At 56.2% G+C, this 27228-nt stretch overlaps 1 protein-coding gene across 1 annotated transcript in view; it reads right to left on the bottom strand.

The window, feature by feature from the left end:
- Window positions 1–27228, bottom strand: part of AGAP3 (ArfGAP with GTPase domain, ankyrin repeat and PH domain 3) — a 173802-nt gene that overhangs the window by 70635 nt on the left and 75939 nt on the right. Inside the window, exons 9-11 of the mRNA XM_054016984.1 lie at window positions 24732–24824; window positions 17078–17182; window positions 2736–2904 (exon numbers count right to left, since the gene is read on the bottom strand). Coding sequence (XP_053872959.1) covers window positions 2736–2904; window positions 17078–17182; window positions 24732–24824 — 367 coding nt within the window. The remainder of the gene's footprint in view (window positions 1–2735; window positions 2905–17077; window positions 17183–24731; window positions 24825–27228) is intronic.

Raw genomic sequence — 27228 nt, 5'->3', positions numbered from 1 at the left:
CCCGACAGATCCGCGAGCTGAGCTCCGCAGGGCAGTGGACTCCCTCTCTGGAGTCGCATGGGCAGTGGGAGCCCCTGCAGAGCCCAGCCCCAGCGCTGAGCAGCACCACCAGGCTGGCTGGGCGGCTGCTCACGGCACTGTCATGTCGGAGACTGAGATGATTGAAGGCTCCCTTGGCTGGCAGTGAAGGGGGAACGAGGCGACAAGGACACACCTGGAGCAGTTTTGAGAGGTAGCTGTGGACGGTGGAGAGCTCAGAACTTTCTCAAATTCCCTGTGGTCTGACGGCTCCCAGGCTCCCCTAGAGGGCATGGTCTGGGGTATGTCTGAGCAAAACAGATCAGCTAGTTTTCAGTTTCAAACCAAAAGTGAAACAAAAAAGAAACCCCTTTTCTAACCTGCTCCAATCCCAGGGGTAGGGATTGGCTTGCTAGGCCAGTTTGCCCTGTAAAGTATCACTGTCTGTGATGAATGCACAGACTGGAAATGCAAACTGGGCGAGTTAACATGGGACAGCAACCCTCACTTTGGGAAATTCCTGACTCGATTGCTCCCCCTTAATGCTTCATTAACACTGGTTATCTGCATTTAATTAGATACTAAAAACTGTTAATAGACCTTACCCTTGGCCTCATCAATGGGCTTGTCCTTGGTTGGATTCTCTGCTCTCTGTATCATTTCATACAACCCCCCCCAAACAAAACGATCTCAAAAGAACATTAGGGTTGCAAAGTCGAGCACCCAGAGGATAGGAATGCACAGGCTGTCCTGTCAAGCTCCAGCACTGGGGGCCAACGAGCATGCTCAGTGCGGAAGGAATGTTCAAGAGATTTTATCAGCAAGCGTCTAACAAGCTCTACTGAGCAGGTGCAAAAGCAGTTTGCAAGGGTTTATGCTGCCAAATCTGAACACAGTTTCATGGGGATTACAAAAGACACCTCTCTAACCCCAGGACTATTCCCTGGCTAAATTTCAAGTTCTTGTTCTACGCCCTCAAGGTGCTGAAGCTCTTCAGCTGGAAAAAATTCTTCAGCGTTGGCAAGGCTAATGGTGAAGCGTTTTTGCTTAAATGTTTAAAAATTCAGCCTCAGGCAGAAGCCCAAGATGGAATATTTCAGCCCAAAGGGTTAAAGTTTGGCAGTGTTATATGCAGCTGAAAATAGGGGCTTATAATGGAAAATGTTATTCCACCTTAGCTAGAGGCATCTCTACCAGTTCTGACTATAAATTGTCCTCTTTGTAACCTTTTTGACGGTCTATGTTCAGGTTTTTCCCCCCAAAAGATACTGAGGTAAAGTCACCCTGAGTCAGTGTCCTGCAGTTTCGAAGGATTTATTGTTCTCTCCCCATTCCATCTGAGGAGTGGAGGTGGCCTGGAGCAGACGTGTCTGACATTTCTCCGTTACCCTTAGCCCTTCCCAATGGTTTCTCCCACAACCACTTCCTGCCACTCTGCCCCAAGCGCCCAGGCTCCCCCAACCCCGGCCTGACGGGCAAGACCACCACCATGTCCTCCTTCCCCTGTCATAACATCCCCGAGAAACCAGCCCGTGAAGCTGGCTGGGTGCAGGAGCCACGGGGGGTATTGCTGGATATAAAAGCTGTCCCTATTGTCCCTTGGGGATTTTGCCTGGGGCCGTCCCCAGAGTACCTGAGTACCCCGATGCAGAGTGGGAGGGGGATTTTCTGCTTCTCTTCTTAGCTCTTGGTCAGGGACTGTGTCTCCTGTTAATGTGAATGGCACGTGGGCAGTGCTCAGCCCACCAGGCCCCAGCAAAGCCCTAGGTCAGAATCTCCTCTCAGCGACACCCAAGTTCTCGTGGCTCCGTCTCCCAGGCTCCTGGCAAGTCTGGACAGAGGGTTCAGCATGTTGGAGTCAATCAGCCTTAATCTGTTTGAGAACTTCCCTCCAGTTCTTATTGAGAGTAGCTGTTGGAGTCATGAAGTTCAGCAACACCAGTGGCTCTCAATTTTTTTACTGGTGACCCCTTTCACACAGCAAGCCTCTGAGTGCGACCCCCCCCTTATAAATTAAACACACTTGTGTATATATTTAACCTGTTATAAATGCTGGAGGCAAAGCGGGATTTGGAGTGGAGATTGACAGCTCGTGACCCCCATGGAATAACCTTGCGACCCCCTGAGGGGTCCCGACCCCCAGTTTGAGAACCCCTGAGCTAGACCCTAGGAAACTTCTCATTCCTCCCACACCGAACGTCTCTTAAAGGGACACCAATCAATGAAAATCCACTTGTCTGAAAATCTGGGATTTGCTCTTGCCCCGTAACTCTCCAATCACGGCCACTGAGACGGACTATGGAAAAGCTTTCACACGCTTTACAGTCTCTTTCCTTTATGCATCTGCCAGCACTTTGTGCAGCCGGATAGTTCCCTGTCTGCCTGGCAGATCAGTCAGTCACCGGGGCTCCCATGGCAACAGAGGGGAAACGTTTTCTAAAACAGGAAAATGTAACTGTAAAGCCACACAAATGTCAGGGGCCTGAGAGGCAAGTGTTTCAGCCCCGTCCCATCTCCAGGAGGGAAGCCAGATGGCCCTGCCCAAACAGGGCGCTCATCTCAGCCCCGTGCAGACACAGGGTCGCTGTGTAAAAGACACTGGTGAAAAGAGCGGGAGGAGCAGGAGACACCAGAACCACTCGTGCATTGTCTACTTGCGACTTTGCTAAGAGCCCTGTAGCCGCTCAGCCTGGGCGAGACCCTCCTCCTCTCCTTACCTGGGCCTCCTGGGAACTGCATGCTGCTCCGCTCCTTGGCAAGCCCGTTGGTTTTGGGACTGGCGCTGGGGGCTGTCGCCGTCGTCGCTCTGGGGAGCCGCTTGCCCGGCACCTTCACTGTTGTTCTCAGCAGATCTATTTCCTTGCCATGGACGTTCTGCATGTAATCCTACAGCAGAGAGACAGCAGGTTCAGGCTCAGTGCAAGCCTCTCTACCTCCCTCCACTCACACGCTCTGCCAGGCGGCCACTGCCCCAGACAGCCGCAAGGCGGCCAGCAAGCGACATGGAGGTGTTTCAGAGCTCCGGATTCACTTCCCCATTACAGCTCAAACACCTCCAGGCTTCTCTTGTGCTTCCCTGCACTACCAGTGCAGCTGGCCTCGAGGTGAGAGGCTCCTGTCCCGTTCCCAGGGCCAGGCACCATACAGGTGAGGAATCGTTTCCATGTTCTCTCTACAGGTGCTAATGCGGAGAGTGGACTAGATGGCCCATCTGAGGGAAGGGAGCAGAAGGAGACTCCACCGATTGGAACGCAAAAGATGCACTGTCCTAGGGATGGGGGTTCCACGACCACCACTCCCAAGAGGAGGAGGAGGGTGGTGGTGGTCGGGGACTCCCTCCTCAGGGGGACTGAGTCATCTATCTGCCGCCCTGACCGGGAAAACCGAGAGGTCTGCTGCTTGCCTAGAGCTAGGATACACGATGTGACGGAGAGACTGCCGAGACTCATCAAGCCCTCGGATCGCTACCCCTTCCTGCTTCTCCACGTGGGCACCAATGATACTGCCAAGAATGACCTTGAGCGGATCACTGCAGACTACGTGGCTCTGGGAAGAAGGATAAAGGAGTTTGAGGCGCAAGTGGTGTTCTCGTCCATCCTCCCTGTGCAAGGAAAAGGCCGGGGTAGAGACCGTCGAATCGTGGAAGTCAACGAATGGCTACGCAGGTGGTGTCGGAGAGAAGGCTTTGGATTCTTCGACCATGGGATGGTGTTCCAAGAAGAAGGAGTGCTAGGCAGAGACGGGCTCCACCTAACGAAGAGAGGGAAGAGCATCTTCGCCAGCAGGCTGGCTAACCTAGTGAGGAGGGCTTTAAACTAGGTTCACCGGGGGAAGGAGACCAAAGCCCTGAGGTAAGTGGGGAAATGGGATCCTGGGAGGAAGCACAAGCAGGAGAGCGCAACAGGGGAGGACTCCTGTCTCATGCTGAGAAAGAGGGACGATCATTGAGTTATCTTAAGTGCCTATACACAAATGCAAGAAGCCTGGGAAACAAGCAGGGAGAACTGGAAGTCCTGGCACAGTCAGGGAACTATGATGTGATTGGAATAACAGAGACTTGGTGGGATAACTCACATGACTGGAGTACTGTCATGGATGGATATAAACTGTTCAGGAAGAACAGGCAGGGCAGAAAAGGTGGGGGAGTTGCGTTGTATGTAAGAGAGGAGTATGACTGCTCAGAGCTCCGGTATGATACTGCAGAAAAACCTGAGAGTCTCTGGATAAAGTTGAGAAGTGTGAGCAACAAGGGTGATGTCGTGGTTGGAGTCTGCTATAGACCACCAGACCAGGGGGATGAGGTGGACGAGGCTTTCTTCTGGCAACTAGCAGAAGTTGCTAGATCACAGGCCCTGGTTCTCATGGGAGACTTTAATCACCCTGATATCTGCTGGGAGAGCAATACAGCGGTGCACAGGCAATCCAGGAAATTTTTGGAAAGTGTAGGGGACAATTTCCTGGTGCAAGTGCTGGAGGAACCAACTAGGGGCAAAGCTTTTCTTGACCTGCTGCTCACAAACAGGGAAGAACTAGTAGGGGAAGCAAAAGTGGATGGGAACCTGGGAGGCAGTGACCATGAGATGGTCGAGTTCAGGATCCTGACACAAGGAAGAAAGGAGAGCAGCAGAATACGGACCCTGGACTTCAGAAAAGCAGACTTTGACTCCCTCAGGGAACAGATGGGCAGGATCCCCTGGGAGAATAACATGAAGGGCAAAGGGGTCCAGGAGAGCTGGCTGTATTTTAAAGAATCCTTATTGAGGTTGCAGGAACAAACCATCCCGATGTGTAGAAAGAATAGTAAATATGGCAGGCGACCAGCTTGGCTAAACAGTGAAATCCTTGCTGATCTTAAACGCAAAAAAGAGGCTTATAAGGAGTGGAAGATTGGACAAATGACCAGGGAGGAGTATAAAAATATTGCTCAGGCGTGCAGGAGTGAAATCAGGAAGGCCAAATCACACTTGGAGTTGCAGTTAGCAAGAGATGTTAAGAGTAACAAGAAGGGTTTCTTCAGGTATGTTAGCAACAAGAAGAAAATCAAGGAAAGTGTGGGCCCCTTACTGAATGAGGGAGGCAACCTAGTGACCGAGGATGTGGAAAAAGCTAATGTACTCAATGATTTTTTTGCCTCTGTCTTCACGCACAAGGTCAGCTCCCAGATTGCTGCACTGGGCAGTACAGCATGGGGAGAAGGTGACCAACCCTCTGTGGAGAAAGAAGTGGTTCGGGACTATTTAGAAAAACTGGACGTGCACAAGTCCATGGGGCCGGATGCGCTGCATCCGAGGGTGCTAAAGGAGTTGGCGGGTGAGATTGCAGAGCCATTAGCCATTATTTTTGAAAACTCATGGCGATCGGGGGAGGTCCCAGATGACTGGAAAAAGGCTAATGTAGTGCCCATCTTTAAAAAAGGGAAGAAGGAGGATCCGGGGAACTACAGGCCAGTCAGCCTCACCTCAGTCCCTGGAAAAATCATGGAGCAGGTCCTCAAGGAATCAATTATGAAACATTTAGAGGACAGGAAAGTGATCAGGAACAGTCAGCATGGATTCACGAAGGGGAAGTCGTGCCTGACTAACCTAATTGCCTTCTATGATGAGATAACTGGCTCTGTGGATGAGGGGAAAGCAGTGGATGTCTTATTTCTTGACTTTAGCAAAGCTTTTGATACTGTTTCCCACAGTATTCTTGCCACCAAGTTAAAGAAGTATGGGCTGGATGAATGGACTGTAAGGTGGATAGAAAGCTGGCTAGATCGTCGGGCTCAACGGGTAGTGATCAATGGCTCCATGTCTAGTTGGCAGCTGGTTTCAAGTGGAGTGCCCCAAGGGTCGGTCCTGGGGCCGGTTTTGTTTAATATCTTTATTAATGATCTGGAGGATGGTGTGGACTGCACTCTCAGCAAGTTTGCAGATGACACTAAACTAGGAGGCGTGGTAGATACACTAGAGGGTAGGGATCGGATACAGAGGGACCTAGACAAATTAGAGGATTGGGCAGAAAAAAACCTGATGAGGTTCAACAAGGACAAGTGCAGAGTCCTGCACTTAGGACGGAAGAATCCCATGCACTGCTACAGACTAGGGATCGAATGGCTGGGTAGCAGTTCTGCTGAAAAGGACCTAGGGGTCACAGTGGACGAGAAGCTGGATATGAGTCAACAGTGTGCTCTTGTTGCCAAGAAGGCTAACGGCATTTTGGGCTGTATAAGTAGGGGCATTGCCAGCAGATCGAGGAACGTGATCGTTCCCCTTTATTCGACATTGGTGAGGCCTCATCTGGAATACTGTGTCCAGTTTTGGTCCCCACACTACAAGAAGGATGTGGAAAAATTGGAAAGAGTCCAGCGGAGGGCAACAAAAATGATTAGGGGTCTGGAGCACATGACTTATGAGGAGAGGCTGAGAGAACTGGGATTGTTTAGTCTCCAGAAGAGAAGAATGAGGGGGGATTTGATAGCAGCCTTCAACTACCTGAAGGGGGGTTCCAAAGAGGATGGAGCTCGGCTGTTCTCAGTGGTGGCAGATGACAGAACAAGGAGCAATGGTCTCAAGTTGCAGTGGGGGAGGTCCAGGTTGGATATCAGGAAAAACTATTTCACTAGGAGGGTGGTGAAACACTGGAATGCGTTACCTAGGGAGGTGGTGGAGTCTCCTTCCTTGGAGGTTTTTAAGGCCCGGCTTGACAAAGCCCTGGCTGGGATGATTTAGCTGGGAATTGGTCCTGCTTTGAGCAGGGGGTTGGACTAGATGACCTCTTGAGGTCCCTTCCAACTCTGATATTCTATGATTCCATTGCCTGACATGAATAATGCCATCCCTGAGCCAGCCAGCCCCCTCCCAACCTGGGGCCGGATTAGAACTCAGTGCCCACAGCCCAGGCCCCTTCGTCAGAGCACAGGTAGCAATGCTGAGCTGCGGGAACATGGGCAGACCCATTCCTTCCTTCTGTAGCCTGTGGAACACAGAGCCGGAAAATCTCTCCCAGATCCCAGCTCCTGGGATCCAAACACAGGGAGTTCCCTGTGGTACATTTGCCAGCACGACTTTCTGGGCTTCCACCTCTTCTCTTGGGAAACCATGACAGCAACTGGCACATCTCACCCACAGACTGCAAGTACGAGCCACCCTGAGAGACACAACTTCGCTCTTTCAGCCTCTCCCCATAACTCAGTCCCCCAAGCAAGTCCCTCCAATCTGGGACTGATGTACCCAGAAATACGTGCACAAGTCCACGTGTGATCCCCTCACAGAAAGGGGCCGTCCCTCGGGCTGAGAGCAAGGTCCCAGGAGCGTGGGGGGAGGGGGGAGAAGGCTACAGAGGGGGCTGTCCCCTCCCTGCTCTGGGACCCAAGGCAGCTCTGCACAGCATCCCCTCCCTGGGGGCTTGCTCTGTACGTGGCAGATGAGGGACAGCAGCTGGCCAGGACGAAGCTGCAGCTGAAGTTCTCTGTTCTGCAGGAAAGCCTGGGTTTGCTCCAGTTCACAAGGAGGTCACCAGAAAGATTAAGTCAGAGTTGGTCCCTGTGTAAATCCTCTGCTTCTAAACTCAGGAAGGTAGAGCAACGAACAGGCCCAACCTAGGAGCCACGGCTCCTCTCACTGCCCCCTGGCTTAAAGCGGCGGGTGGAGGAGCGTTGTATGGGTCACACTTCCATAGCCTCCAGGTCATGACGTGCAAGGACTACCGCTGCTGGGTTGGCTCAGCCAGGCTGCACTGACCTCCCTCGCTCTGACAGTGCCTCATCCAGGGGCCTAGCTCCCAGCCCAGCAGAGAACGCCACAGCACTTCCCACCGCACACCCTTCCCAGGCACTGGACTCCTAGGGGGCCTTGACTCGACCCGAGCAGAGCGCCCAAGCCAACAGACACCCTTGGGTGTCCCAAGCATTCCCCAGCTGTACAGCCTCATTACCAGCTCCTCCAAGCAGCGCCGGGGCTGAGTGGGAGACAGGAGAAGCCCCTGGGCAGGGAATCTCAGAGGGGCTGAAGGATTTTCCCTAGCTCAGCACAAACGCTGTGCTAGCCGGCTGCCTGCCGGAGAGAGCGGTCACCAGCACGCTGCTTTTATTACATGCTATAAAAGAGCAATTTCTTCCCCAAGCCTCCTCACTAATTACCCAGCCAGTTCTCTCATTTCATTTTATTACTGGAATTAACAACGAGTTCAAAGCGTGGAAAGCTATTAAGATGTGTGATTAAGCCACATTCAATTAGTTTCTACAAACAATTTAATTGATGTTGCAGATAGAATTAACAGAAGGTGATTGTGTGAATGGCTCCACTGGCTGCAAAATGGGAGATGCTTTCTCTCTGGCGCTGCTTCGCACAGCCTGGCCGGGCCGAGCCGTGTGCTTTCCCCAGGAGCAGAGACACTTGCTCTCCAAGGCTTTGGGAAAGTGACTTGAAACTGCCTTGGCCTTCCCATGAAATTTGCTCTTTTCCTCGCATGGAACAAACTCAAGACACCAAAGAAGGGAAAAGAGGCCAAGGGAATGTGGAAAGCTGCGCCAGAGACCTGCAGCCCTGGGACCCGGCCTGCAGAGCCCTCCCATCTGCAGCATCAGCGGCTGCTCTCCGCTCCAGCTCAGGACACCCCATCTGCACAATGCCCAAAGCTGTTGAAAACTCAGAGTCAATGAACACAGATTCCAGGGAAAGCAACAGAGGAGACACCAGCTGTGGGCTGCAAGACAAGGCTCTGCTTGAACTCCAGGAGATAGCAGCAGGTCCAGGCTACCAAGGGGGTAAAGGACACTTAACTCCAGCGTTGAACAAGGTCTTAGGGGGCGTCACTGCAAGAACTACAAGTCGAATTCCTGAAGACAGTGAGGAGTCTAGGGAAAGGGGAGGGAGGGGGGCTTTTCTCATTGCTGGGGCTGGAGGTGCCAAGAGCTGAACTTGCTGATCAAAGAATGCCAATGAAACCAAATCATAGAATCTCAGGGTTAAAAGGGACCGCAGGAGGTATCTAGTCCAACCCCCTGCTTAAAGCAGGACCAATCCCCAACTAAATCATCCCAGCCAGGGCTTTGTCAAACCTGACCTTAAAAACCTCCAAGGAAGGAGATTCCACCACCTCCCTAGGTAACGCATTCCAGTGCTTCACCACCCTCCTAGTGAAACTGTTTTTCCTAATATCCAACCTAGACCTCCCCCACTGCAACTTGAGACCATTGCTCCTTGTTCTGTCATCTGGTACCACTGAGAACAGCCGAGCTCCATCCTCTTTGGAACCCCCCTTCAGGTAGTTGAAAGCAGCTATCACATCCCCCCTCATTCTTCTCTTCTGCAGACTAAACAATCCCAGTTCCCTCAGCCTCTCCTCATAAGTCATGTGCTCCAGTCCCCTAATCATTTTTGTTGCCCTCCGCTGGACTCTTTCCAATTTTTCCACATCCTTCTTGTAGTGTGGGGCCCAAAACTGGACACAGTATTCCAGATGAGGCTTCACCAATGTCGAATAAAGGGGAACGATCACGTTCCTCGATCTGCTGGCAATGCCCCTACTTATACAGCCCAGAATGCCGTTAGCCTTCTTGGCAACAAGGGCACACTGTTGACTCATCTCCAGCTTCTGGATCTCATATCACTTATATCCACTGTAATCCCCAGGTCCTTTTCTGCAGAACTGCCGCTTAGCCAGTCAGTCCCTAGTCTGTAGCAGTGCATGGGATTCTTCCGTCCTAAGAGCAGGACTCTGCACTTGTCCTTGTTGAACCTCATCAGGTTTCTTTTGGCCCAATCCTCCAATTTGACTAGGTCACTCTGGACCCTATCCCGACCCTCCAGTGTATCTATCTCTCCCCCCAGCTTAGTGTCATCTGCGAACTTGCTGAGGGTGCAATTAATCCCATCATCCAGATCATTAATGAAGATGTTGAACAAAACCGGCCCCAGGACCGACCCTTGGGGCACTCTCGTTGAGCCCGACAATCTAGCCAGCTTTCTATACACCTTATAGTCCATTCATCCAATCCATACTTCTTTAACTTGCCGGCAAGAATACTGTGGGAGACCGTATCAAAAACTTTGCTAAAGTCAAGGAATAACACATCCACTGCTTTCCCCTCATCCACAGAGCCAGTTATCTCATCATAGAAGGCAATCAGGTTGGTCAGACATGACTTCCCCTTGGTGAATCCACACTGACTGTTCCTGATCACTTTCCTCACCCCTAAGTGCTTCAGAATTGATTCCTTGAGGACCTGCTCCCTGATTTTTCCAGGGACTGAAGTGAGGCTGACCGGTCTGTAGTTCCCTGGGTTCTCCTTCTTCCCTTTTTTAAAGATGGGCACTACATTGGCCTTTTTCCAATCATCCAGGATCTCCCCCGATTGCCACAAATTTTCAAAGATAATGGCCAATGGCTCTGCAATCACATCAGCCGATTCCCTCAGCACCCCCGGATGCATTAGATCTGGACCCATGGACTTGTGCATGTCCAGCTTTTCTAAATAGTCCTTAACCTGTTCTTTCACCACTGAGGGCTGCTCACCTCCTCCCCATATTGTGCTGCCCAGTGCAGCAGTCTGGGAGCTGATCTGGTTCACGAAGACCGAGGCAAAAAAAGCATTAAGTACATTAGCTTTTTCCACATCCTCGGTCACTAGGTTGCCTCCCGCATTCAATAAGGGGCCCACACTTCCCTTGACTTTCTTCTTGTTGCTAACATACCTGAAGAAACCCTTCTTGTTACTCTTAATATCCCGTGCTAGCTGCAACTCCAATTGTGTTTTGGCCTTCCTGATTTCACTCCTGCATGCTCAAGCAATATTTTTATACTTCTCCCTGATCATCTGACCAAGTTTCCACTTCTTATAAGCTTCCTTTTTGTGTTTAAGTTCACCAAAGATTTCACTGTTAAGCCAAGCTGGTCGCCTGCCATATTTGCTATTTTTTCTGCACATCGGGATGTGTTCTTGTTCCTTTGCCCGCAATAAGGATTCTTTAAAATACAGCCAGCTCTCCTGGACTCCTTCCACACTCATATTAGCCTCCCAGGAGATCCTGCCCATCATTTCCCTGAGGGAATCAAAGTCACTTTTCTCAAGTCCAGGGTCTGTATTTCGCTACTCTCCTTTCTGTGTGTGCCTGCTGGACCCATGCTGCTGCTGCGACGATCCTTCCTTTGGACTATGGCGCTTGCTCGTCAGCCAGGCTGTTCTAGTGTCACGTGCTCGCCTCAGGGCGCCCCTGGAGGACCCACGGGAACGCCCGCTGGCGCTCTCCTGTCACGAAGTATTGGGGGACTCAGGGCCCTGCACCCCCGTCTTCCTGCGATTCACCATGACTCTCAGCCAGCCAGTAAAGCAGAAGGTTTATTTGGATGACAGGAATACAGTCCAAGACAGGTCTTGCAGGCACAGACAACAGGGCCCCCTCAGTTAGGTCCATCTTGGGGTCCCAGGGCATCCCAGCCCCCCTTGGGAGGTCAGAGCAATCTCTGCCTCCCCACCATCTCACCACCCAGCTTCCAAGACTCTGCCTTCAGCGACCCCTCCCACAGCCTTTGTTCAGTTTCCCGGGCCACGGTGTCACCTGGGCTCTCATGTTACACGCCCAGGTATTCGCCTTCGGGCAGACTATCCTAGCCCCACTCCCCTGTCAGCATTCACAGACCACAGTAAGAACAGTCCCAGTTCGTCACATCTCCCCCCTTCGAGACCGAACTGAGCAGGGTCACTTTAGCCAGTGACCCGGGGAAGTTCGAACCTACCCCCGTTCCCATGGATGCCCCCGCATCCCTCCCATTCCTTGGTGAGAATTACACCAGGCCCCTCCAGTTTCACGCCCCCCCTTAGGTCGGGGGTGCTTGATGGCCCTCGCAGTTTGCATGTGGGAAGGTTTATGCGGCCTGTGCCCTTTTCCCACCCCCATACCTCTGGGGTTCCAACTGGGCTGTGGTCTTCTCCCAGCGCTCCAGTCTGGAGGTCTGTGCTTTGGGATCTCTTGGTTTAGAGCCGCCCTTTTAACCTTGGCCACCCTCCGGAAAGGATCTTTTATGCTGGGCAAGGGTCCCAAAGCTGCTTTCCCCTTGTCCCAGGCCTTCCTCCCCCTCTGACAGGGGTCACAGGATCCGCAGTACTGTCGGACAGTAACAAAGACCCCAGGCCAGTAAAAGCTCCGTAGCAGCCTCTGCTGGGTACGCCAGGTTCCCTGGTGCCCTGAGAGGGGAATGTCATGGGCCCAGCACAGCAGCTGGCGGCGATACTTCTGGGGTACCACCAGCTGCCTCCTGATCCCCCCTGACTCCATTTTCCCTGGGGGAGCCCATTCTGGGTACAGGAACCCCTTCTCCCACAGGAACCTTTTCCGGCCACCTCGTCCCATGGTCTGTACCGCATTGAGGTCGGCCAGGTCCCTTATCTTCCGCAAGGAGGAATCTCTCTGCAACTCGGCCTGGAACTCAGCAGCTGGGACAGGGATGGCCACCTGCTCTTTCTCGCCGGCTGGGTCTGAAGCTGCAGCCTCCCTGAGCCGTGTCCCTGGGCGTTCCCTCCCCACCGGGTTAGGGTCCTGCGCCTCAGGCAAGGCACCCCCCCCAAGGCCAGGGCGCAGTGCCCCTCGCCGGCTCTGACTGCGGGTCACAACCAGTGCCCTTTGGGGGTTGCTTGGCCAGTTCTCCAGGTCCCCCCCCATCAATACCTCAGTGGGCAAATACGGTGTACCCCCACGTCCTTGGGGCCCTCCTTGGCCCCCTCCTTCAGGTGTACCCTTGCCACAGGCACTTTGACTGGTGTTCCGCCCACCCCCGTCAGGGTCAGGTAGGTGTTGGGCACCACCTGATCTGGGGCCACCACCTCGGGACGGGCCAGCGTCACCTCTGCGCCCGTATCCTAGTATCCATTGACCTTCCTCCCATCCACCTCCAGGGGAACAAGGTACTCTCTCCGGAGGGACAGCCCCGCGCCCACCGTATAAACCAAAAACCCTGAGTCTGGAGCATCCAGCCCCCTAGAGGAGCTGGCCTGGTGCTCTCCTCCCTCCTTAGCAGGTGGTACTCTGCCAGCCCCCCTTCCCTGGGAATGCTGCCTCTCGCCGGGCTGGGTCTCTACCCAGTCAACCCTCTGTGGGTTCGGTCTGCTCAGTCTGTCCCCGAGCCTGGGGCACTGGGCCCGTATGTGGCCTTTTTGGCCACAGTGGTAGCAGCCCACGTCCCATGGGTCCCCCCGAGTGGGTCGGATGGTCCTGACGCCGGATGTTCCCCTTTGATGGGGTTTTTCTGTATTTTCCCACGGGGAGGTCCCATGGTGACTCTCTCTCTGCGTTGTGGTGGGACTGTTCCTTTGGGACTCCTCCCTGTTATCTCCTGACCGGCTCTTTACAAACTCATCGGCCAGCCGGCCTGCATGTCGCGGGTTCTCTGGCTTTCTGTCCACCAACCACAGCCTCAGGTCAGATGGGCACCGCTCATACAGTTGCTCCAGTACCAGCAGTTTGACCAGGTCCTCCTTCGTCTGGGCCCCATCAGCCCACTTGCTGGCGTATCCTTCCATGCGGACGGGTAGTTGCAGATAGGAGATCTCAGGGGTTTTATCCTGACTCCGGAACCTTTCCCGGTACATCTCAGGAGTCAGCCCAAACTCACGTAGCAGGGCCTTTTTGAATAGTTCGTAGTCCCCTTTCTCTGCCTCTTCCAGTTGGCGGTACAATGCCACGGCTTTGGAGTCCAGTAAGGGGGTAAGGACCCGGAGTCTGTCCGCGGGATCAACCCGGTGCAGCTCGCAGGCCGTCTCAAAGGCCTCCAGGAAGTCATCCATGTCCTCCCCCTCCTTGCGTGGGGCCAGGATGCACTTATCAAAGCTCCGTGCAGTCCCGGGTCCCCCCTCACTCATCGCAGCCTGGGGTTCGCTGCCCTTCAATCTCGCCAGTTCCAGTTCATGCTGTCTCTGTCTCTCTTTCTCCTCCCGTTCATGCTGACGCTGTCTCTCTTCATGCTGTCTCTGTCTCTCTTTCTCCTCCCGTTCATGCTGTCTCTGTTGTTCACGATCCTCCAGCTCTCTCAGTTTTAGCTCTTTCTCCCATTCCAGCCAATTCCGCTCCACGGATGCCGAACGTCGCCGGGAGGATCCTCTGCTGGCCGGCGAGCTTCGCCGGGAGGATTCCCTGCTGGCCCGGGGGGTCACGGCGCCTTCGGTATTTGCTGGGTTCCTCCCCACCCTTCCCCTAGGCATAGGAAGGAGGGGTCTCGGGAAGCCCTCAGCAGCCGGCTGACCACTCCCAGCTGGGACAGACACTGGTGCCTGCGCTGCATTTGCCAGGCTGCTTCCCTGAGACACAGGGATCAGTTCATTCGCGCGATCTTCCGCCTCCAGCCGGGCAATGAGCTGTTCTTTGGTGAGCCTCCCAATGCGCAGCCCCCTCTGCTTGCACAGCTCCACCAGGTCGCTCTTAAGCCGCTTGGCATACATCTTCCTGCTGGCCACTCACCGGCCTGTGTGCTCACAGCTCCCCACAGTTCCCAGGGGGACCCCTAGTGTGCCAGCCCTTCTCGAGGTCACCACCTCTCTGCCAGGGTCGAGCTGCAGACTCCTCCGTCCCTGGGACCACTTGCTGCGATCCCCCTGGGGGACCCTGTTACTGCAAAAGTCCTTCTCGCTGGTCACACACTCCCAGGGGTAATAACCGTCTCTCTCTCACTCTCCAGCACGCCTGGTCCCCGTCAATCCCCCTTCGTTTTACTGCTCCCCAGTCACTTACTGCAAGAAGCGCCGTCCACGGGGTGCAGTAGATCCCACTTCTGCCACCAGTTGTCACGAAGTATTGGGGGACTCAGGGCCCTGCACCCCCGGCTTCCTGCGATTCACCATGACTCTCAGCCAGCCAGTAAAGCAGAAGGTTTATTTGGATGACAGGAATACAGTCCAAGACAGGTCTTGCAGGCACAGACAACAGGGACCCCCTCAGTTAGGTCCATCTTGGGGTCCCAGGGCATCCCAGCCCCCCTTGGGAGGTCAGAGCAATCTCTGCCTCCCCACCATCTCACCACCCAGCTTCCAAGACTCTGCCTTCAGCGACCCCTCCCACAGCCTTTGTTCAGTTTCCCGGGCCACGGTGTCACCTGGGCTCTCATGTTACACGCCCAGGTATTCGCCTTCAGGCAGACTATCCTAGCCCCACTCCCCTGTCAGCATTCACAGACCACAGTAAGAACAGTCCCAGTTCGTCACATCTCCTCAGAAGTGGCTACGTGCTCCCTGCACGGCAGTGGCTCCTGCTGCACTCCAGAGGGCAATGCACAAGTGGTGAGGACAGCCTGTGACCCCCGCGCAAGGCTCCCTTCCCCTCCCTGTGTCGTGGGCTCCAGCAGGCCCCTGGCCCCAGAGCAGAGTTTCTGGAGCAGGCGTCAGGCCAGCCACAAGGGGCACTCGGCCATTCAGGCCTGCTCACAGCCACCAACACTTGAGTCTGCCAGCCTTCCGGAAGCAACACAACGTAGAGGTGCCCAGTGGGTCTCTTGGCCCCTGGGGAAGATGGTGTCCAGGGGGGGAGGAGACAGACGCCCTTTGCCCTGCAGGTAGTTGGGGGGAGGCGGACAGAGAGGGCTACCAGCAGGTGCATGCCAGGCAGGCCTTATTACTCCTCATTTTACTTCCCTGCTCAGCGCGTCGGTGGAAAGGCACGTAGAGGCAATGCCTTCGGCATGTACTTCCCTGGGTGTCCAGCAGCACTGGGCGAAGGGCCCAGGGTGCCGGTGCTGGGCAGTACCGTAATGTCACACGAAGACGGCGAGGGACATCCCAAGGAGTTCCTCCACCCTCAGCAGTGAGAGCTGACCGAGGTAACAAGGGCCGGCTCTGACCCTAGTGTAAAGGTGGTGCACACGCATGCACACATGGGGCACACACACACACGGGGCACACGCACGCACACACGGGGCACACACGCACACACACACACGGGGCACACGCACGCACACATGGGGCACATGCACGCACACACGGGGCACACGCACACACACCCTCTCTCTAGCCAAGGGCAGCTCCCCCGCAGTCTCCAGGGTCCAAGGCTATGGAAGAGAGAATGCAGGAGGGAGTCGGAGGAGTGGAGACCGGGGCAGAGCACCCGGGGGTCGGAAGAGGAGTCTGATGGCATAGCAGAGCTAGAAGGAGAACAGGTTTTACAGTCCCATGGCTTAAGGCAATGGGATGAGAGGTGGTGCTCCGAGGTGAGCTGCTGCAGGAGAGGGCACAGAGAGCCGGATGGGGGCACACGGGGTTCCAGGGGCTGAGGAGCAGAGGGCTGAAGCTCTGGGCATTAGAACACTTGGGGTCCGAGGGATTCAGGGCTCTAAGCATGGAGCAGCTCACCCCTCGAGCCCCGGGGCACGACGGCACCCCTTTGGCTAGCTCAGGGCCCACTGCGCACTGGCTGCCCTGTGCCACCCATGAAGTGATCCCTGCTGTCCAGAGGGTGCCGCGGTCTGCAGGGCCACAGGTGTGTTTGTGGCCACGGTTCACTGTCTTAGCAGCAAACTGTGCTCAAGAGGGAACGGGAGAGAAACCATTAGCCCCGCAGCAGGGAGGCGACAGAGATGGATGGAAGAGGCAGCTGTGAGCCAGCCGCGAAGAGACTGTAGATGCATCGAGTGACAGCTCAGCTCGGCAGGCTCTGCACGGCACCTCCTCTCTGTTACCCAAAACCTAACAGCCAGGAACACGTTCCACACCCAGACGGGGCCATCGGCCCTGGCCGCAAGGAGCTTTCACCTTCTCCCTCCTGCCAGGGGCCCTGCCCGACTGGGGACTGGCTAGGGAAGCAGGAAAGGAAAGGGGCATGTTACTTAGCATGCTTGTCCCTGCTGACCTCTCCCCTCAGCCAGAGGAGCTCCGGAGGGGGGCGAGAGGTGCTGTCCTGGCCAGCGGGGACCAGAGTGCTGGAGTCCTGGGGGTACCCAGGATGCAGAGCCCCCCCCCCCCCCACTAGCCTGGTGCTTTGGGGGGGGGGTCACGACACCCCCCGAAGGACCTGCTGGAGCAGCAGAGCAGAGACCACCTCTGTGCCTCCCCTCGGCCACCTCCCAGCTCTGCAGGGCCTGCCTGGGGGTCACTCACGTGCAGGCTGGGGTGGTAGGTGAGGACTCCGTTATCGCACAGCGTCACATACTTCTTCTTCCACTCCTTGTTGAGGGACTTGCCACTGCGCTTCAGGAGAATGCCCTGTGGGAGAGGAGTCGAGAACCTCAGATCCTGCCCTGGCCTGGCGCTGTGTCCTCCCCCGCCCCGGGACTGCCCCTCGTGGGACCCGTCCCTAGCAGCGTCCCACCCTGCCCCACTACCTGTACTGCTGCCTCCCTACCCCCACCCCACCGCCCCAGGAGCACCCCTCGTGGGACCCGTTCCTGGCACCACCCCACCCCTACTGCCCCGGGAGTGCCCCTCGTGGGACACCATCCCTGACACCGCCCCCCACCCTGCCGCTCCAGGAGCACCCCTCGTGGGACCCATTTGTGGGACCCATCCGTGGCACCGCCCCCCCTTCCCTCCCACCCGTACCGCCCCGGGACTGCACCTCGTGGGACCCGTTCCTGGCATTGCCCCACCCCTGTTGTCCTTGGAGCACCCCTTGTGGGACCCATCCCTGGCATCCCCAAAATTGGTGGAGTGGTAAATGATGGTTGGGATAGGTCAATTATATAAACCTATCTGTATCACTCAATGCAAGGTCATACATTTAGGAACAAAGAAGACAGGCCAAATGTACAGGGTGCGGGAGTCTGTCTCCTGGAATGCAGTGACACTGGAAAGAACGTACGGGTCATGGTGGAAATGGAGAGAACATCGGCACTCAGTGCGATCTGTAGCTAAGGTTAATGCAAACCAGGGATATAGACGCAAGGGAATATCAAGTTGGAGCATGAAGATGATACTGACTCCGCACAAGGCATTAGTGCGACCATGACTGAATACTGTGTCCAATTCTGGTGTCCATACTTCAAAAGGACATTGTCAAATTAGAAAGAGCCACAAGAATCAGTCGAGGCCTGGAAAACCTGCCTTATCATGAGAGACTAAAGGAGCTCAATCTAGTTTATCTCAGAGATAAAGGAGTGACTTGATCATGGGGTCTACAAGTAACTACGTGGAGAAGAGATTTCTGATAGCTTAGTTCTTTGCTCTGTCAGACAAAGGTAGAATGAGATCCGATGGCTGGAAGCTGAAGTGAAATATATTCAGACTAGGAACAGGGCGTTTACAGTGAGGGCTTTTACCATGGGAACAACTGACCTAGGGACGTAGTGAATTCTCCATCACTTGGAGTCTGTAAATCAAAGCCAGATCTCTTTCTAATAGCTCAGGCAGACGTTATGGGCTTGACTCAGGAACCACTGGGCAAGATTCCCTATCTCAGCTATGTAGGAGGTCATAATGGCCCCTGTGGCTTTTTAAAATCTGACTCCTCCAGCCAGATCCTGCTAATATTTGCTACAAACCAAAAATTCTACCATGTAAACAGAGGCCAAGTGTAACTGCCCCTGTTCTCCTTGAAAAGTCTGGATCCTGATGTGCCTGGGTACCCTGCTACCCCTTGCCAATTCTGGCCTCAAACCCCAAAACGGTACTGTCCAGAGAGACAACAAATGCAGCTGCTCCTAACCCACTATGCAAATCAGGACCACGACAAATCCTGGCACACGAGAAGGCAGGTATCGGCGTCGTGCTTTTCCAAGACTATTGAACTAGGGTGCCCCAGATTCCAGGTATTTCCAGTGGAGTTTGCATCAGCTGGACTCGCTCTTTATTTAGATTGTACAAATTGAGGGTTCAGGGCCAAAACTTTGCCAGCTCCATCTAGATCCAGGTTTTTGCAGCACGGCTGGGTTGGGCACATGAGGGTTCAGACATTTTCAGGGCAGTGGAAGCAGGCAGACTTGTTCTGTATTGAGGCATTAGAAATTGTGTGGGTTGGAGAAAGAAGTGGGAGGGAGCAAGGGCGGGATCCAGGTTTTGTGACACTGCAATGTGGCTTGCATCAGGGCTCCCTGTTCTGTGGCGGGACTTGTTCTCTGCTTCGATGATACGAGGGGAGAGATAGTTCAGTGGTTTGAGCATTGGCCTGCTAAACCCAGAGTTGTGAGTTCAATCCTTGAGGGGCCATTTAGGGATCTGGGGCAAAAATCTGTCTGGGGATTGGTCCTGCTTTGAGCAGGGGGTTGGACTAGATACCTCCTGAGGTCCCTTCCAACCCTGACATTCTAGGGTCGGGGCTGGACCTAGAAGCAGCTAGGGAGATCCAGCTTTCCCATTTCCTGAAAAACGGAGCAAAATCCCAATACTACACAGAAAAAGAAATAAGAAGGAGCTGAGGAGAGAAAGGAGGGAGGAGAAGGACAAAGCCCAGGTGAGATGCAGCAGCCACATGTGAACCCAGGGGCAGAACCATCACAAATGGGGGAGGTCCACCTCAAAAGGGCTGGAGACCTCTGTGCTAGCACATCCCACTCACGCGCATGGCTGTGCACACAATGCCCCAGCTCCCCCCACAGAATCCCCAACCCCACATACTCACGCACACACTCTCCACAAATCCTGCGTGTTCCCAATGGCCACACACATCCCTACACCTTATCTACCCGGGCCTCCCCTGGGGAGTCCTGTACGTTCTGAATCCTTGGCTAGCTCCTTTCCCCCAGTGTGACTGTCACAGAAGGGAAGAGGCCGGGAGGGAAGAACCACAGGCCAGCCCACCGCCTCCGAGGCGCCTCCCCTGCCCTGCGAGGCTGGCCTGTGCGACTGTCTCGGCGTGTTGTGTTCGGATTGGGTGGTGCACAGTAAAAGCAGTGGCAGCAGCGGCAATATGCAGTGTAATGAGGCAGGGAGCCGCGATGGCCCCCAAAGGACTCGTTCACTCCACAAATCTCCCTTCCACTCACTTTTCGCTAAGAATTTTAACACCAAACTTAATTGTAAAGTCGTGTATTGATTGGAAAATGCAAATGGCAATTTAAATGTAATCTCAGCTCCCAGCATGGTCCCAGATCCCGAGGAGGAGTCGTCCCCGGCTCTGGGCCCGCTGAAGAAGCCAGCCCAACCAGAGCTGGCCCAGGGACCCCAGGGCTGACTATGTGACTGCAGCATCTGCAGGAGGAAGGGGACGTGTGTTTGTTCCCAGTAACCACCAGCTGGGAACGGCAGCCTCCCAGCCCAGCTCTCGGTGACAAGCGTCCAGCCACAAAGACCCTCTCCCCACCCAGTGCGGGCCTGGGCCTGCCGAGGCCACAGGATGGGCACCAGGTGGGGAGCTGGAGCCTCAGGTGCAGCGCACCAGCACCAGCAGGAGGCCGCGTCTGCCGCCAGGTCAGAGGGGAAGGGCTAGAGAGAGGAGGCTGGACTCCGTCTCACACGGGGGCCATGGGACTTGGGCCTCCAGCTCTAGAGTCTGCGACGAGTTTGGGGGAGACGAACGTTGGCTCAGGGCGTGCTGGGATTGGCAGGGCTCAGCGGCTACCACCAGCTTCCTGCGGGGCAGTGCTGCTCCCCGGCACAGCAGCCTTCCCCACTGGTGCAAAAGCACCCCCCAAACTCATTGCTTCCGGGAGTCTCTTAACCAGCCTCCTGTCCGAGCACGCAGCCCGCTCACGCAGGCCCTGCGGCTCTGCCGCCGAAGCTGGGGATGAATTCAGCCACCGGCACTGCAATCCTCTCCCCACGGGACCCAGAAAGGTCACTAGGCAGACTCGACTGAGAATAAGGGAGGTCACCTACGAGTAGCAGGTTTCCCCCCGTGCACTGGCCGTGCGCACTGGGCAGCATTCTACCGGAGGCCACACACGCCCAGGCAGAAGGTCCCACTTTCCAGCCACCTCACTTAGCCCATATCCATTCTCAGTCCCTCTGTGTCAGTGGGGGGGCGTTAGCACCTCCGCAATTACACAGCCAGCTGGTCACAGAGCCGTGACACTCTGGAGAGGTGGGATCTGCTGAGGGGATAGTCCCTGAGATCCCCACTCCCCTCGGAAGGACCAACCCCAGGAGAGCTGAGCAGCGGTGACAAGGTTTGCACTTCTCGGCAACAGCTTCCGAAGCCCTGGCGGCTGTTCTGCATTTGGAATATTGGGGCCTCATGACCTCTCCCTGTAGGGAGCCCTGAACCAGAGTGCGGGGCAAGACTTCATCCTTCCCACGCCCCTGCTGAGGCTTTGAGGACCTCTCACTGCAGGTTTATGGCCAGCTCCTCACCACAGACGGGAGCCGGGGAATGGATCTTAGCCTCTCTTCCTCCAAGAATAAACTCGTTTGCTTTGCATGGCTCTGGCCACACTCTCCTTGCTAGCAGCAGCAGGGTGGTGATTTCACAGTGCAGTCGTTTCTCATGGGACGGGTCCCTGGAAAGGGGGTTGTGGTTAGGGTAGAGCCATATTCTACTATCTCCAGGGCCTACCAGTTCATTGGGATGCAACACCATGCAGAAATCAAATGGGACTGTGGTCCTCAGAGCCTCAGGGAAGGGGACCTGTATCAGCATCCACTGGTCCCCACCTCTCTGCAGAGACATCAGAAATGCTGCTTCCCAGGGGGCAAGGTGTCCTCTGCCTAGCAAGCCTCTGGCAGCTGCCAGTGTTTGCCCTGGGAGAGCTGTCTCAGGTGGCACCTGGAGAAAGGATGGTCCAGTGGTTGGGACTCTACTCTAGGACCCAGAAGACCTGGGTTCAGGTTCCTGTTTGGCTAGTTACTCCTAGGGCCGGTCCCGCCATGTCTGTGGGCCAGTTCCCTGATGATCACTAGCCTGCCTACAGTGAGGGCGAATGCAGAAGCCTGAAAGAGCGTGAGGCACTCCACGCTGCGGTGACGGGGCCAGAGAAACAAGGAAAAAGTACCTGCTGCCATCCCTCAGGCAGGCTGGGATCCCCTGAGCCAGGGCCTGTCAAAGCCTCCCAGGGCTCTGCTGACACCACTCTGAAGAGACCGGGGGCCAGCCCCATCAGCAGCAGCGTGCCATGCGAGCAGAGCCGGCCTGGCCTGGCTGGGAAAGCCCAGGAGGAGCCGTAACTGGCATGCTGGGGCAGTGCAGCCAGTCAGCTGCAGGGACCTAAGTCACCCCACAAGAGTTGGGGGTCAGAGGTATGGCCAGGGAGCCATCACAGCTCCGAGAGCTGGAGCCCTGGGAGAACGTCCTGGAAGGAACGGGACCTGCTGGAAGTGAAGGGAGGCCCTGATCCAAGCCGCTCTCCCAGCTGAAGGCTCTGTGGGCACCTGAGCAGAGACGGCTCTGCGCACTCCTGGGACAAGGACAGAACAGAGCTTGTGCACCCTGCTGGGCTGCTACAACCAAAGACTTTAAAGCTTCCCATCCAGCCATGCGGGGCCTTTCAGCATCGCTCGCTCCTTGCTCTCAGGGCGAAAGCAGTGCAGGCCGAGTGTCCCCTGGGCCCCCCTGTCAGGGCAGTCGGTTTCTCCACACCGTGACACCCCAGAAGCCCAAGCACATCCTGGTGCCGCTGCACAGGATCTGTCCAGCCAGCAGTTCAAACTCCCGCTCCCCATCGTACCTGAGCCTCCCTGACTGACCACATTCTGCACTGCCCTTTGGCAACTGGGACAAATCCCACCATGCTCCTTGGGCCAGGGACTGTCTGGGACACGTTTCTACAGAGCCCGGCACAACAGGGCCCCAGCCTCTACGTCCCACCAAAGTCGCCAGTTCTCATGATTTTATTGTGGTTTCTGCAGTACTTGGTGCTTCTCCGAAAGCCCCAGCTCCTGGAGTCCAGTGAACATGGAGAATTGCAACTTTCCGAGGCCAGTCTTGGGGGCAGACTCGCGAATGCAGTGAGGGTACAGCCATGTGCCTACACACAGGGATTCTGCCCAGCACTTTCCCCTGCCCTCCCACCTGGCAGCCTACCCGGGGGGAGAGGCACAGCACAGGAACCCAGCCACTATGGATCCACCCTGCCCTGATACTGCTTCTAAACGTTGGGGGGGGGGATAGATCGGCTCTAGGAATAGTTGGGGGGCCTGCGTTACACCAGGGGTCAGACGAGATGGTCATGTGACCCTTCTTCCAGTCAGAGTTGGCAGCAACCAGGCCAGGTTCCATATCTAGTCCCTCTTCAACAGTACAACACAAAACCGTCTCCAGCCCGACCCAGTGACCCGGGACAATTACACACACCCCCGGGCGCCTCAGAGAGGCAAAACTTTCCCTCTCACAAGCACAAAGGTCCCTGCTGGCCTTGGCATCTATGAACCTGTGGAAAGTGATGGTGCCAGGGCGGCTGGGTCTATGTTCATCCCGCAGCAGACACCTGGAGAGGGGCCGGGAAAGCCAGGGCCAGCACACAACCCCTGCAGTGGGGCCCGGGGACACAGCCAGCCCCACACGCGAGGGAGAAAGGGGAGCAAGGGGAAGGGATGGCCAGAACCCCCAGCTAACAGAAACAGGGGATTAAACAGCCCACGGGGACCTCAGGTCGAGCTCCACTTTGGTGGGGAGGAAAGGACTCAATGAGCAGGCCCCACCCCAAGGGGAGACGGGGGGGAATGATCTGGGTGTGCATCGTATCTGTCCCCCTTCCTACCCAGAGCCCGAGCCACGCTGGCCTCCCTACCTTCACCCTGCTGTGCCAGAGCCAGCCACAGACCCCTCCCCAGAGCCAACCGTAGACCCCTCCCCAGAGCCAGCCGCAGACTCCTCCCCAGCGCCCAGAGCCAGCCACAGACCCCTCCCCAGAGCCAGCCACAGACCCCTCCAACATCACCCAGACCCAGCCACAGACCCCTCCCCAGAGCCAGCCGCAGACCCTTCCCCATCGCCCAGAGACAACCACAGACCCCTCCCCATCGCCCAGAGCCAGCCACAGACCCCTCCCCAGAGCCAGCCGCAGACTCCTCCCCATCGCCCAGAGCCAACCGCAGACCCCTCCCCATCGCCTCAGAGCCAGAGCTGACCTCAGCTCTCCCTATCCCCGAAGCCAGAGCTGCCCCGGCTGCCCCTTCCCACGAGCGACCCAGACCTGGCCCGGTCTTCACCCCCAGAGCTGCCATGGGAACAGAATGACACCTGGCCCCTCCCTTCCCCTTCACTCGCTGCCCTGGGGCCCCCTCCTCGGGACTGCACCGGAGCTGCCCCTGGCCCCACTCCCACATCTGCCCACCCTGGAGCCTGCCCTCAGAACCCCAGCTGGGGCTGCAGGACACAGAGCGGCTGCAGGCTGGAGTCACTTCTCCCCGTCTCTCCAGCCACCCTAGGGAAGGAGCAGAACCTGAGCTGGCTCACTCTGGCCGTGCAGGGCCGGTCACCGCGCGCTGCTCCCCAACACGGGGTCAGAGCCTGCGTGTCCTCAGACAGCAAACCCCGGGGGGCCAGGAGCCGGAGCCAGGAGCCGGAGCCAGCGACTGAGCCTCAGTGGCGCTCTGCTGCCCTCTGCTGGGGAGCATTAGTACCAGCACGAGGATGGCAAACACCCACGCAACAGGTGCACACACACAAGGGGGCACAGGTGGGGGCTGCGCACACGCACACACACACACTGAACGCAGAGCCAGTGACAGCGACACATGCATGGAAACACAATGAGCCTGAGACAGACACTCCCCCGCTACCACTTGGAGATCTGCATGGCCTCGCCCAGCATGCACCCATGGCATATCCATTCAGCACGCCCCGGCCCCGGCTCAGAAGCCCTACTGCCCTGCAGGAGGCCCGAGGACCCTTGCCCTCGCGGGCAGTGCTCTGGCATGGTTAGGAGGGTCAGGGAATCCGAACCTGCTTAATGGGAATGGCTCGCCCGCTGCCGATACTGTCCGCCTTGCACTCCGGCACCTTCTTCTCCCGCTCCGGGTCTGCGCCCTTTCGAGACTGGAAGAGAAGAGACACAGGCGCATTAGACACAGGGGCAGGGGAAGAAGTAACACGCAGCCCACTTTTCTCCCCAACGGGCCAGCACACGCTCCCCCGGGCAGCCTCTTCCCCGTCCCCTCTAAGGACGCTGTGATCAGACTCAACTCCCATCCTAGCCTCCCCAGAGCCCACCTGCTCCCAAGCTTCCCGCCCAGCCCCCCAAACCATCTAACACCCTGCCCCAGAGCCATTCTCCTCGCAGCAAAGGGCTGCCCCTGACTCCTCACTCCCTCGAGGGCACACAGCACACGGTGACACAAACAGGAAGAGCATGGGATGTCGGTGGAGCATGGATGGAAGCAGGAGAGGCCAAGGCAGTGAAAGGAACTCACACTCCTACTAATCCAACAGATTTATTCTGTGAACACACTTGCACCATACAAAGTAGCACAGGTCACTGGGCAGAGAGACCAGCCCCTTACAAAAGAGCATGGACAATAACTATCTAGTATACATCTAGAGAGTCTAGAGCAGTATCGGATACTCCTTGAGGATGGCTGTGGTGAGAGCAAACTCCAATAAATACAATATGAAATATACAGTCTGTTGAGCAGAACTCATTCAAGGTGCTTAAGACAGGAAAATATCAAGTCATACACGGCATGGAGCACAATCAATACATTCAGAATCACAACAATGGCAGCAGAAGGGCAGCAACAACGTCTCTCCCTTGTGTCCTATGAGCTCCCTCAAGTGGGGAGCTCCCCATGTGCTTTGGATCAGAAAGGAGTGTCTGCCCCGCGCGCCTGGGACACCAATCCGCTCGCTTTTGGGCCCAGAATAAAACCAGGAGATTGAAAGAGAAGAAATGAAAGAGACACAGATGGCTGCTCTGCCACGAGGAGGAAGAGGAGGAGGAGCAGGAGTCCATGCAGGCTGCAGGAAAATGCAGGAGGAAGGAAGGGGCCGGAGTGCTAGCAGCAGGCGCTAGTGGCAGCAAAGCGTCCCTTGGCCCATCCATCTCCACTTGCTGCCGTTGCCCTGGTCCCGCTGGGTCTGCAGGTCTTTCCATCCCAGGAGGGTCGTCCGGCTGGCATCCCCGGAACACGGAAAGTGCCTAGACAGCGTCCGGCAGGCCCAGAAATGTCCCAGCTTAGAGTGCAGGCGCAGGCCGTCTCAGCGCTTCCTAGACTTTACATTGGGGGGGGTTAAAAGGCTCCTGCGTGTCTCCGGGAGGGGAACCCATGCTGGCTGGAGGGCGGGCGGGCGGGCGAGCCTCTAATCTTAGATCAATCCCAGTGCCCATCCCTTATCCGGCCCTGGAGAGGCAATGAAAAGTGAGAGAATTTGTACAGAGGTGCCGTGTGTAACCACCTGGATCTTCTAATTTGGAAGGAGTTGGAAAGGCCTTTTTGTAGATGAAAAGTTGGAAACAGTGGCACATATCTGCAAATATCGAAAGAATAAAGAGTTTGGCAAGTTACACTCAGAACACGGACATGCGTCTGTCGGCGGTGGGGACAGACAGACAGACAGGCCAGCCATGGAGCGCGGAGCCAGAGGCAGCAGCAGGCCGAGCTCGGGAGGCAGCCATCACTGAGAACGGGAGTCTGTCTCCACCTGGCGGCCACTGACACACACACCCTCTGCCTGCACCTCACTCACCGGGACAGGAACACAGGATGGGCCCGAGGCAGTAGGGCCCTTACAGCCGGAGGGGAGGAGGCCTGCAGATGAAACTCCAGGGAACAAACTGCAGCTCAGAGCTGGGTGAGCCGCCTCTGGGACTCATCTGCTCCCAGAGCAGGGTACTTAGTGTCTCTCCCCAATGCTAGAAACCTAGGCAAGGCCCTGCGCGCCCACCCAGAGGGGCCAGCCGACCCAGGGACAGCAGGCCTTGCCGCTTCCCCTGTCCCGTGTACACAGGGATGGGGCGGGGTGCTTGGCCACGCTAGCAGCCGGACAAACTGCTCTGCCCAGCCCAGCTGCGGGGGAGGGAGCAAATCAGCGCCTTCAAATCCTGCTGCTGCCGCCGCCGCCACCCCCCGATGCGAGTCATGTGCGTGCAGCCAGCGAGCGTGAGCCCCAGCACAAAGTCAAGTGAGCAAGAACCCCAGACTGAGCGAGCATGAACCCCACAGAGAGCAAGCGAGTGTGAGCCGCAGACTGAGCGAGCGTGAGCCCCACATAGAAGGCAAGCGAGCAGGAACCCCCAAGAGACGGCAAGCAAGCGTGAGCCCCAGACTGAGCGAGAGAAGGCAAGCGAGCAGGAACCTCCAAGAGACGGCAAGCAAGCGTGAGCCCCAGACTGAGCATGTGCCCCCCAAAGGGCAAGTGAGTGTGAGCCCCAGACTGAGCGAGCGTGAGCCCCACATAGAAGGCAAGCGAGCAGGAGCCCCCAAGAGACGGCAAGCAAGCGTGA

The sequence above is a fragment of the Malaclemys terrapin genome, chromosome 2 (genome assembly GCF_027887155.1).
Source record: "Malaclemys terrapin pileata isolate rMalTer1 chromosome 2, rMalTer1.hap1, whole genome shotgun sequence".
NCBI classification, from domain to species: Eukaryota; Metazoa; Chordata; order Testudines; family Emydidae; genus Malaclemys; species Malaclemys terrapin.
Note: the sequence above shows the minus strand (reverse complement) of the source record. Positions and strands in the feature narration are given on the sequence as shown.